The sequence below is a fragment of the Semicossyphus pulcher genome, unplaced genomic scaffold (genome assembly GCF_022749685.1).
Source record: "Semicossyphus pulcher isolate SPU_LCO1_2020_fin unplaced genomic scaffold, fSemPul1.0.p SCAF_16, whole genome shotgun sequence".
In the NCBI taxonomy this organism is placed as follows: Eukaryota; Metazoa; Chordata; class Actinopteri; order Labriformes; family Labridae; genus Semicossyphus; species Semicossyphus pulcher.
Window position 1 is genome coordinate 9,422,556 of NW_027211670.1, and position 12,203 is coordinate 9,434,758.

General features: G+C 42.9%; 1 protein-coding gene across 1 annotated transcript in view; it reads right to left on the bottom strand.

Moving 5' to 3' along the window:
• arhgap22b (Rho GTPase activating protein 22b) overlaps nt 1-10,192 on the bottom strand; it is a 35,573-nt gene extending 25,381 nt beyond the window's left edge. Inside the window, exons 1-2 of the mRNA XM_069664351.1 lie at nt 10,150-10,192; nt 904-1,103 (exon numbers count right to left, since the gene is read on the bottom strand). Of these exons, the coding sequence (XP_069520452.1) occupies nt 904-1,103; nt 10,150-10,192 (243 nt within the window). The remainder of the gene's footprint in view (nt 1-903; nt 1,104-10,149) is intronic.
• Between the last annotated feature and the right edge of the window lie 2,011 nt (nt 10,193-12,203).

Sequence of the window (12,203 nt, forward strand, 5' to 3'; positions counted from 1 at the left end):
TTCGGCAGTGGGGAGAGCTTTGTCACATCTTTGGTCCTGTAGCTGTTTCATAAAGTTGTATGCCTGCTTCCTTAGAAATTCCACTGAATAACATATTCGTCAAAATAAAATGAACTCAAATGAAATGGCAGCCCTAAGAGATTAAGGTCTGTTATATGAGACACTAGAGGCCCAATCCCAATCTAGACACTCACTGAATCAGACTTTGAGGCACTTAGTGTGTCTGTGCTGAGGGCTAAAATATATAAACACTGTAATATACACTGGAGGACAGCCCCAATCCTATTTTGACGCCTGACGTCATTCAAGTCAGTGAGGGTTCAGTGCTCGGGCCTTTGGGTGGAGATTTGGGATTAGGCCAGAAATGAGCACTGGGGCGGCTGAGGTCTGGTGAGCTCTCGTATTTCTTACATCACACCCCCAAATCTCCTCCAACTTCAGCCTTGTAGTTTTCTGTCCACACTGAAGCTGACTCGAGTCACATCTGTTGAGGCATTTTAATCAGACTTTGTACCACATAAGGTTTTTTTCTGATGAGGTCAAAAGGTCGAGACTTCTTATCACTGGACCAAAAAGATTTGTTTGGTAGAACATGCATTTGTAGTCTTATCTGATAGGGATGAACCAGAACCGTTTGGATATCGGTCGGATACTGACTCAAAAAGTCTCTTCCACACAGTGAAGCACACAGTTTGCTAATTAAACACTGGTATCGGATCAGTGCCTCCTGCTCTCTGACTCATTAGCCTGTAAAAATGAGTCCTCCAGGGGTGTGAAGCTGCGCCACTGGGACACAGCTGATAAAACACTTTCATTTAATTGTGTAAATGTAATCACACACGCATACCAACAGGGACTCTCACCTTCCTGTCAGTGTATTAGAAACATGGCTGAAGTGTTTACCTGTGGTTTGGTTTCCTCCTCGTCTTTGTAGAAGAACAGCTGGTCCGAGCGCAGCACAAACCAGCGGAGCTGCCAGTTCTTCATGATGCTGCGCTGCTTCTTCAGCCAGCCGGCCTTCAGAGCCCCCTCCTGCAGGCTGGGGGAGGCCGGCCGGCATGAGCCCCGCGACACCTCGCCCATCACCATGCTCTTGGACCTGGCTGCAAACACACACACGTACATGTCAATCATTTTTTAATGCTACAAGCGAGGAGACACTGAGGAGCAGCTCGGGTTAAAGGGGATTGATTTGGTGGTCCTGCTTGATTTATTTCTCTTCGCCTTTTCATTTCCCCCCTAATAGAAGCCTGTGTTATCCCTCATTCTGCATGCTGCATGCGCACACATGCTCTGCCAGCCTCTTCAGTCATGAACACACACACACACACACAACCTTCTGCCCCAGGCTGCGGCGCCTGGAGATGAAGGGGGAGAGGGAGCGCGGAGAGGCAGCAGGCACAAATAATAACAGAAAGCAGATAAAATAGAGACAGCGATGGGGGAATACACACTCACACGGCAGACACACACACATTTAGCCTCAGGTGACAGGGATCCCCGCTTCCATTTCAGAGGTCCTTGGGAGAGACATATTGTGCGTTGCCACAGCCCAATAGAAAGGCAGCGGCTTTTGAGCTGAGATAATAGGACCACATGGGACTGTCTGACTGGCTGACTGGATCATTCTCAGCAAACGTGCGTAACCTGAGCTCAGTCAAGGACACGTTTAAAGGGGAAGGGAAGAAAGCTTTACAGCCGACATCTCACTGTGTTACTCATGTTGTCCTTGTGTGACATCAGCTGTGGAAGAAACGACGATCTGTGTGTCGGTTAGACGATATTTGATAATAAGATCACAGCAGCTGACACTTGAGCGTGACACAGAATACTACTGCCAAGTGAAGCGTTGAATTTCGATTATGATCAATCAGGAAATGATGTGTGCCCGTAAAAACGATACAGCATGTGTCATCAGCGCAGAAAAATTATGTTACACGCTAACACAACTGGCTGCAGACGTCAAGGTTTTATAATGATGAGAAAAGGCCGCAAAGCAAAAATGAGGGATTTATTCTGGTCAGGCCAACAAGGAAAGGCAATTTGATGATCATGTATAATTTATAGGAATCAATTGTGCAGACATCCTCCCTGCTGGTGGGTTTTATGTGCCACACATACACAGAAATGATCAATGCTCATACGGTGCAGAGGGGAGAAGGGGGTGGATGCAGGGGGGGAGGGGGGAGAAAATCAATGTTGATTCTTTTTTATTGTCTCATATCTCTCTGTGCAGCACGCCTATAGCTCAGGACATGCACGGCTCACGTCACAGCCTTTCCTGGAACTCTGTAAAGCCTGTTGATGTTCCGGATTTGACGACGGGAGGAATGACTGACTTGATCTAGAGATGGTTTCCGGTTTCCGCCTGGTAATGTTGAGATGTGGTGTTTGTGACCTGCGCTCACACAACATTTTAAAGCTAATTAAATAAACCAACAATGACAGCTGCAGCTTTAAGAGACAGAAGCCAGTTAAAGTTGTAATCTCGAAGATCTCAGTTTCGTTCTCTTTGGTGGCACCTATGGCCATAAACGGTAATTGCCAGAGCACACTTCCCAGATATCCAGACAGTGCTGCATGTGGGACAGTTGGCTCCGGTTGTAACTCTTGCTGTTCCTCGCCGACGGTCGCTTTCCTTTTTAGACTTTTTACACTGTTTGCCTTCATCTGAGCGTCGAGTTTGTTTCTTTTTCTTTGGATTTTCACTTATTGTTGAAGTTGTATCTGTAGTCATTGATCTTTTCTTTGTTTGTTCAGCAATAGTAGATTACCGTTTACTCGCCACACTTGCAGAGACCGGAAAAGCAGCCGCTTAGCTCCGCCTACCCTCTCTGGCAGACCAACCACTGCTGGGGGATGGAAAACGCGTCACTAACTGGGCGCCGCTTGGGATACCCAGTCTGTAATACTGTAAATGCAAAGGCTTTGATCAGTGGGCCAGTTACCTCATTCGGCGATAGATAGTGACTTAACAGACATTTATTTAAATGAAAATCTTCTCCACCTACTCATACATGAAATAAAAAAGCCTTTTAGCAGCGAAATGCTCCAGTTTGCCCACCAGCTAGTTGCTACCTTCATCTATCAGCTATCGTGGGCTGGGCATGGAGCCTTCAGTGGGTTTATTAGAGCTTCTTTGCGGAAACATCTCACTGTGCTTGGAGACTGAATCAAAACATAAGCTGTGGCGTTTAAAACCAAAACAATGAGGTGCTTAAAGACGCTAAAATGCTTAACAGTGCTGAGGGGAACAGCAAGAATGGCGGTTAAAAGTTTAGCTCGGTTGGTAGAGGAGGCGCCTCATGTACAGAGAAGCTGCAGTCCTCGACGCACTGATCGCAGGTTTGACTCCTGGTCATAAAACCCAAGCAACATAGTGGAAATTGGCTGATATGCTGAAGATCTGTCAAGCAGCAGCACACTGCATTGTGAGCTAAACTCAGCTAATGGAACAATATGCTATCTTTTCCCATCTGTATCCATAATGGTGATGTTTTAATAGCCTATTATTTTGTTCCCCTCTCTCTATAGACCCCTCTCTCCTCTACCTCGGCTTTTCTCATTTCTGCATCTTGAGTTAATTCCTTTCTCTTCCAGCTCTGTCTTTCCAACCCCCTGCCCCTCTTCCCTTCATTTTTTTTCCTCCCTTTGACTCGCTCTAATTCTTCTCACCCTCCATTTGTTAAGCACCGCCAGTCCTGTTGAATCAAAGCTCTGTTATTACTGCGAGCACATGTGCACATTAGACACACACAAAAGTGGATCCTTATTCTCACCACAGGCTCCTCATTTAAGCAGTTTTTGTCTCATAAATGAGGTCTTGGATTAGTTGCACATTTCTATTCCTGATCATTTAAAATATAATTATTTCCAGTGGTTTGAGAATAATATTTTTTCTACACACTGTGTTTCTGCCTGTTAGCATCAGTACAGTATGTTTAAAGAAAAACTGCTTTGCATGCTTCCTCTGCAGCTCTCTTGCCTCCAACCAACCTGTACTGACAAATAATCACACTATAATCTTACTGCACTGTATTTTAAGGTTTGTCTTTGCAGATTTCTTGCCTCTTAATAAAGTCTGAGTTATGAACTGTCAACATATGATTCTTGGGTTTTCCAATGGAATCATAACTCCAGCAGCATCCTGGACCAAAAGTGTCTCACATCAGCTGCAGCGTGAATCGATCCCTCAAACCATGACTGGTTATTTCTTTCCATCATATCGCCGTCAGAAGGTCGCCCTCACCTTCCATGTCCTCCCTGACCCCTCTGTTTTTTTCCTCACCACATCTTGTCCCTCATGTTTTTCCATCCCTCCTCACCCTGCCAGTGTTCTCATATAAGAGGCACCACTGTTCAGCACATCAGCTGTCTGGATCACAGACTGAACGGAACATACACTGGCCTATGATTCACGCCTGAGTCACAACAACTGATTTTTGAATGTGTGAGCGGGTGTGTGTGTGCCAAGCTCGACTACCCACGGAGCCAATTTGGACCTTCTGCTCAGAGTGATTCAGACCTTCCTTGGCTTGGGTGGAGCGGCTCTGTGGTCACTTCTACAACTATCAACTACAATGCTGAAAAGATCCTGTTTTACTGTAAAAGCTCAGCCTGTGCATAATCACTGCAATTCACCAAAACAGAGAGCGTAATTGTGGCTCGTTCATTCTGTGTAGTTAGTAGCTAGGGAAAGGCTGAGTCAAATAATAGGGCTGAACATCAAGTCTGATCTGTATGCAGAGTTACTGTACAGCGTGCACACATTTGTTTATCATGACGCCAACGATAATTTATGTAGATTGGTCCATGTGTCATGTTATTTCAAGGTCATGCATGAATACTTCTGGGTATTGAGCTGAATATCCAGGAATACCAGATGGACTGGCGACTCATTCAGTTATGAGCTAATACATGATATCACACGTGTGTGTGTTGGTACGGAGGGGGCTGTGCTAAGCACAGTATGTGGAGCATTTGATAAAACATAGACAAAGCAGTCTTATATATACAGAGACAGAGATGCTAGGACTGTCAACCAAAAGCAAACCAACTAGCGTTGACGCTTAAGGGGAACAGAGAGCTCGACGGTCCAAAATGGAAGAAGCTAACATAGCTAACTGACTGTGTTGCATCATTCAGACATTTTTCCTCTTCCAGAATATTGAGTGCATCACAAAAAACAACAGTTTTAGCCAGTTATGAGACAAAGAAAAAGTCTCTTAAATAAGCTGAAAAAAACCCCAGCATTGTCAATTTGACACTTAAGAGCTGGCAAAATGACTAGCTAGCTAGCTATATGTGCGAGCCATTTTCTATACAATCCTGCTAACAGAACTAGTCGACGAGTCTACGGCACAGTCCAGAAAATGGAAGCTCTGGGACTTATTGTGACTGACTGGCGCTAGCATGTTCTCAGCTTGCTAGCATGTTAGCTTGCAAACAACATTTGTTCATCAACTGTCGGCTTAAGCAGTGGTTCTCAACTGGTCTAACCTCAGGACCCACCACCACCTCCTTAATGACTAATCAAGACCCAAATTTCTCAACCACTCCAATTTATTTAATGAAAAATGTTGCAGTTAAACACAGTAGTATTAACAGTATAGTAGGATAAACAGTATAATAGTCAAACAAAATGACCAGCAGTGCATAAGAGGAAAATATTCCCTCTACAAATCATTCAATTAGCAGAATAAACTCAAAGTGCAACATAAATGCAACTACTGTCGGGCTCATCATGTTTAAAGAATGTAACTGTGGCTGGGATTACCCAGTTAGTGGATACATGTAGTGTGAATAAACAACACTACTACTGCAGGCATGTCATCGCAAACCGTGGACCCAATTTTTTCAAGCACACATCCACGACCCACTGAGAACAGCTCCACGACCCACTCTTGGGTCCCGACCTACCAGTTGAGAACCACTGGTCTAGACCATTAAGCAAAGACATGCAGCCACTTTGCGACACCAAGACTTTTTTAACCATTAGGACCAGTAGTTTATACAGTATTTAGTCCTGCTGTTGAATTTGCTGGTAAAGGTTAACTCAAATTATAACCATTCCTTGACTTAAGAACACATCACTTCTTACATTGACACTTGACACATTGCTGTCTTATACTAAAATGTTGCTTTCTTTGAACAATTCATTTCAGCTCTTATAGAGTGAATGTTTTCTCAAAGCCTTTGGCAAAAATATCCCAAATTATCAGCATTGATAGATTCTTACTGCGGAAAACTTTATTTGGGTGAATAAACCCTTAAAAATGTCCAACGAATCCTTAGCTGTGCCGCAATTTAGGGCCTGCATCCTAAACGGCCGAGGAATACACCTTTGGAGGTCATTAGTTTCAACTCAATCGAATAGCTTGCGTTACAAATGTAAAAAAAATAATGAAAGGGGGTCTGAAACAAATTAACGCAACGTTAGTTATGATAGCTAGTTAGCCGGCTAGCTATAGTGTGCAGCTCCTGTCGCTAGCTGGTTAAGGGCGGTTAAGGAGGGGAACAGCTGGTGACGCAAACAGGAAATCCTCCATAGACCGGACCGTCTCTTTCAGTTCAGCCTTAGCGATCTACACAGGCTACGAATGTCTCATCCTACGTAGACCACGTCCTTCGAAGAACACTTGTTATGCTGTAGCTTTGGCCAATTTGCCCAAAAGACAATGTTGCTCGGAATTAACAATTCAAATGAGATATGCCAACATTGAGTGCCAACTATCAAGCACTTTACAGACAAACTTGGGCTCTAAGTATGTACGGTATGTTACAATATGAACAAATGGTTGTCTGCAGACCCGAATCAAACACAAGTGTCGTAGCACAAGACACTTGATGCTAGCTTATCATACATGTGGGCCAACACACACACTCTAGGCTCCTGTGATTTAACTTAATGCAGTTTGGAGCTGTATTTATCATCAGCAGGAAATGAAAGTAGGGTATTTATGCACATCTCTGAGTAGCCCATCCATTAGCTTGGCAAGGCAGGTGCTCCACAAGAGCAAGACAGCATTACACTGATAGTTAAATCACACTCAAACACACACAGACACGCATGCACATAAGGATGCACTCGGGCATGTTGGAGGAATTCAATTTCATTAATCTGGTTGTTGTGCAGTGATTTATGGCTTGTAGAAAATGGCAGAGAGTTACAGGTGCATCAGAGCGTAACTTCCAGTTAGCCTATCACTGTTGATTAATGTGTAAACCATTACATGTGCATGTGTGTGTGTGTGTGTGTCGCAGCCTTCCTTGACAGGCTGGAGGTGTGGCCAATAATGCACAGCCCATATGTGAAAGCTGCAGTGAGGCAGAACTGATCTGCAGCAGCGGGGGGTGCATATCTGTGCATTTCTGTGCATGCTATCATCTCCACATGCTCATTACCTGAGTGTCAGTGTGCGATTTTTTTTTATCTCTGTAGGATGCTTTGGCTCACAGTTTCTAGTCGTGAGGGTATTCATAAGCCTTGGATAGGCAGAATGTCAGGGTGTTGCTCCGTTGCGGGACTTTGATCATAAAACCATGGTAACGCAGATCAGAGACAGTGAGGGAATGAAGCAGCTGATATGTGGGCAATTAAAGCTGCTACTACATTTCTGGCGCCAAAGAAAACTGTATCCATAACCCTTTTAGAGCTTTAACATGTCATTTGTTGGAACAGTTGCTGATTCTAAACAGTCTGATTTGTATTTTGTGGAGCAGATATTTTTGCTGAATGAACACTTGTCCACTAGAGACCTAGAATACTATCAAATGTACTTTCTTTCTTTGGTTTCACAAAAATTTCAAATTAAGAGTTGCCCTAGAGGAAAGCATAATTGCACTGATTTAATCAGACCTGAGGGGCATGTCAGGATAATCAGCTCGGTTGCTAGTGTTATGGTGCTCTACATTTTGGGGAATTATTTTTATTATCTTTGCTTTATTTGCTTTCTTGTTAAGATGACAAAATTGATACATGTTGAATTGTCCCTGGGGAAGACACTGAACCCCAAATTGCTCCAAAATGCATAGCCTTTGGCGTATGAATGAGCGTGAATGGTTAAAAAGTTGATTGGAGATTGGCACTTGCATAGTGTGTGAATGTGAGTGTAAAAGGGTGAATGTGACATGAAGTGTAGTGCAGTCCATTTACCACTCACCGTGGCGAAACAGCTAGCCTAGCTATGTCAAAAGAATTCAATTAAAACAGTCACTTACTGTTTTTAAAGTTATTCTTTACACTATAGGCAAACAAGATACAGTATTTCATTAAGAGCTTTCTGAGTTTCCAGTTTTTATAAACTAAAGCCCCTTTCCCACTGGTCAAAAAAAAAACTAACATCTGCTAACACCCGCCTTTTTGTTTAGTGGGAAAGGTTACAATCGGCATTCAGACCCGGGTCAAATGACTCTGCAGTAGACCCGGGTAATTATCGGCAATGACAGGAACACGACCCGGGTCAACGTGCTAATTTCCCTCCCCCCCCTTTCTGGCGCGATGCTAACACTGGCAAGACAGCAAGGTGGGTAATTTTGGTGGGAAAGGGGTATATGGTAAGCTAGCTTCACGTTTAGCATACAGACATGATAGCGTCAATCTTCTCATGTAACTCTTGCCGAGAAATTTATGGTTTTCATTTAATATCAAATTATTCCCTAAAGTGGAGCTCGGTGAATACAGAGGCACAAGAGTTGTAAGATGCAGTAGAAGCTATCTAATTTAGCTCTCCTACTTACCTCCTACTCTCTCCTAAAAATCATGTAGCTTAGCGATTTAAGCTAGGTAAGTTCAGTAGCCTAGATGACAAGCTAACCTTCCAAATGATTTCATAGTATATCTAAGCTAGTTAGCTTGAAAACTGACCTTCCAGATTGATTAATGCTGAAGCCATGAATGATCAATAAAAAAAGCAAATGACATTTATATTATTGATTCATGTTTTGAGCGTCCTTTTTGACCTTATGGTTTAGAATTCAGGAAGGGTTCAGTCACCTTAAATGTCATACGCTCCAGCGTGAGCGTTGTGTCCCTTTCTTGACCCACTTTAACCTCGGCTCAGTCTGTACTCCACGACTACATCTGTCACATACCCGTTTATTCATGGACTTCATGCAACATATGTGATGCTGTTGGCAGCGGAGCACTCATTTCGAGAGGGTATGCAGAGAATGTTTCTCACGCAGAATCGTGAGTCGCTTTAATCCCTTTAATTTTCACCGTCTTAACGGAAATTCGCATCGCTATTGTATGTCCAACTCATTAAATATGGGCATTTTTATCATATTTATTTGGCCCTTTTGTAAACACCCATTACATTACATTAATGCTACAAGTGCTACATCGTTATGTTAATTAAAATATTTAGAGGTGGCCTAAATGTGATGTAATCAATTAAGTACTAATTTGGAAAATGCACACACTGAATCATCCTTATACTCATCAAGCCAGTTGAATCTGTCCTGCCGTTTTAATGCATGCAAACAAAGATTTAATCCACTTTGCTACCAATTTCATGCCCCTCCAGCGAAGGATTTACACATCAGTCTCCCATTCTTGGGAACTATTCATTTCATCCTAATCAGATCCAGCTGTATAATTGCAGTCATGGAGATTAGTGCCAAGGAAGGGAGGAAGGAAGGACACACACATTGGCACACATGGACTTATTAATACATCCATCCATGCAGACACACACACACACATATACTGTAAATCTACGTGTGTGCGCACACACAGCAGCTGACAGCAGCCTGATAGTGCTGAGCATTGCAGTGATGAAACTAGAGATGCTGATCGTTTCTCTTAATAGCATTCAGTGGCAGCGTTGGCCAGCTGTAGTAGAATGCTAATGTATACGAGAGCTCTCCTGCGTGGGCAGACGCGCCGCTTCATTCAGAAAGATGTGACTGCGATAAAAGAAAAAGTGTTTCTGCAGGAATATTTTGTTTGTAAAACTACAATTAGCACTTTTTAAAATATATTTAATAAATAAATTACAGATAAAGTCACAGCATCACTGACACATCCTCCGACCTGATGATGTCCCATCATGCTCCCTGTTATATATGACATGGTGTCACGACAGAGTTATGGATGAATAGGATGCAGCCGGCAGGTACTTTAGATGAGAACACGCGGCGTCCTACCTCTCCTGGTCTGTCTGATCTTTGGGCTCAGCATGGCTGTCATCGCTCTTCCACGCACTCTCCTCTCGGCATGTTCGTGTACATCCAAGCACCCCACCCCTGTCTTCTCCCTCTGCCTCTCCGCTTCTCCCTCTGACCTTCTGCAGTGCGGCCGGCAGCTCGGGGGTTGGGTGAGCAGGGGAGGGGAGGAGAATGGAAAGAGATGGGGGTGGTGACGGAGAATGAGAAGGAGGAGGAGGAGGGACTACCCCTTTTTTTTTTTTTTCTGCACACACACCCAGTGCCCTCCACCCCTCCATGTTACATTATTTATAGTGGTACGTCCGCCTGGGGTGGATGGAGGCAAGGTTTTGGGGTGGGTCCTTCCTTTTTTAGTGTTTTTTTTTTTCTGTCGTTCTTTTTCATAAAGATCTGCATGTTTTAAATGGGAGGAAAGGAGAAGGGGAGGGGGTGTTCATGTGGCAGGTGTCTCCTCCTTCTGCATCTAATTAAGCTGTAGAGGTCCTCGGCTTGTCTCCTCCTCCTTCCTTTAATTACTCTTCCCCCCCATCCTTCCTTTGCTTCCTCTTTCATTTTCTTCCTGCCTCTATATCAATGTTAGATCTCATTTTTTCAATCTATTCTTTCCCTTCTCCTCCCACCTCTCGCCACAATTTCCTTCAGATTCCACTATAAATCCATCATACTGTATTCTCTTTTTCCCGCCTTAATTACTTCCTTCGAACCATTTTCATCTCTGCTCTCTAAGAAAGATGCTGCCTACAACTCTAAGTCAGACGTGGGAAATTCCCAGCTCGTACAGTAGGTCGTAATTATATCCTCCAGGCATTCCGGTGGCACAACCAAGAAAAACCAGGGGAGAAAAAAAAGTACTGTTCACCCTCAAACAATGTCATGTCGCCTTAAGCTACAGTGGCCTGTAAGTGACACAAGAAAGTGTGTATGAGTGATGCACTAATTAAAAGCCAAGAGTAAAAATGTGTGTTATTTTTAGCCCATAGTTTTTGTCATGCCAGGTTTATATTTTTATGTCTTCTGGGCAATTCAGGCTACAACCGTCGCCATGTTTGTTGTGTACTAGCTAAAAGGGCTGTTTACTTGTTTATAGCACACTGATATCACTTCCACATTCGATTTACTTACTCACCTTACTGAATCCAGTTGTCAGTCCCAAAGTAGCATTACCTAGCATGACTTCCAGCTCTTAAAATATGACTTACTTTGTGAGTTAGCTTGGGGTGATCCGCTAAAATATAACCTTTACTTTAAGGGACGATTTAGAATTTTATCTGCAGCCTTTGATAAAGTTAGAATATGTTTTTTTTACCCGTAGAAAACAAATGTAAACATGGTGGGCTGCATCTATTTTTATTTACACAGACTGTTGAACTTTCAGTGGGTCTGACGGTCAATTAAGACCGTACAACATTCAAATGATCATGCTATAAAAATGTGTAAGTTAAAAAATACAAACAATAATAATATAATGTGTGCATGATAAAGAGGTAGTAACCAAATTACAGCGACTGTACTCCGGCTGGTTTAGGCTAGGCCTACAGTCTTAGCTAGCCTTAACTAAAGCTAATATACTGACTTTATCCTCACCTGTTTCCTGTATAAAAATCGATTTTGATGCTCCAGTTATAGTTAGTTATTAAGTTTACTGTGCATTATATACAGAGCAGTAGCTAAATGTTCATGGAGTAAATAGGTACAACAGATAAAATAGTCCTGCTCAAGCTAACAAGCTAGCTAGCCTAGCTCAAATATCCTTTAGAGAGTCCAAACATAAGATCCAGTGTCTGGCTTTATTTTATAATCGGAATAATCATCTTAAAAATGCTAATTTGTCACTACTTATATGTTACACACTTGGCTAAGTAGACTTAAAGCCTTTACTGCCGTCAAAAGGCTGTTCCTTGTTTCCTTTCAATAATAACCAAAGGTTAGTTAATGTTCATGTGACACATTGTGTGATTGGACAGATGCATACAGGTTGTTGAATTAGGGTTTGAAATATCAGGTCATTATTTACATTTTTTAATTTATTGCCA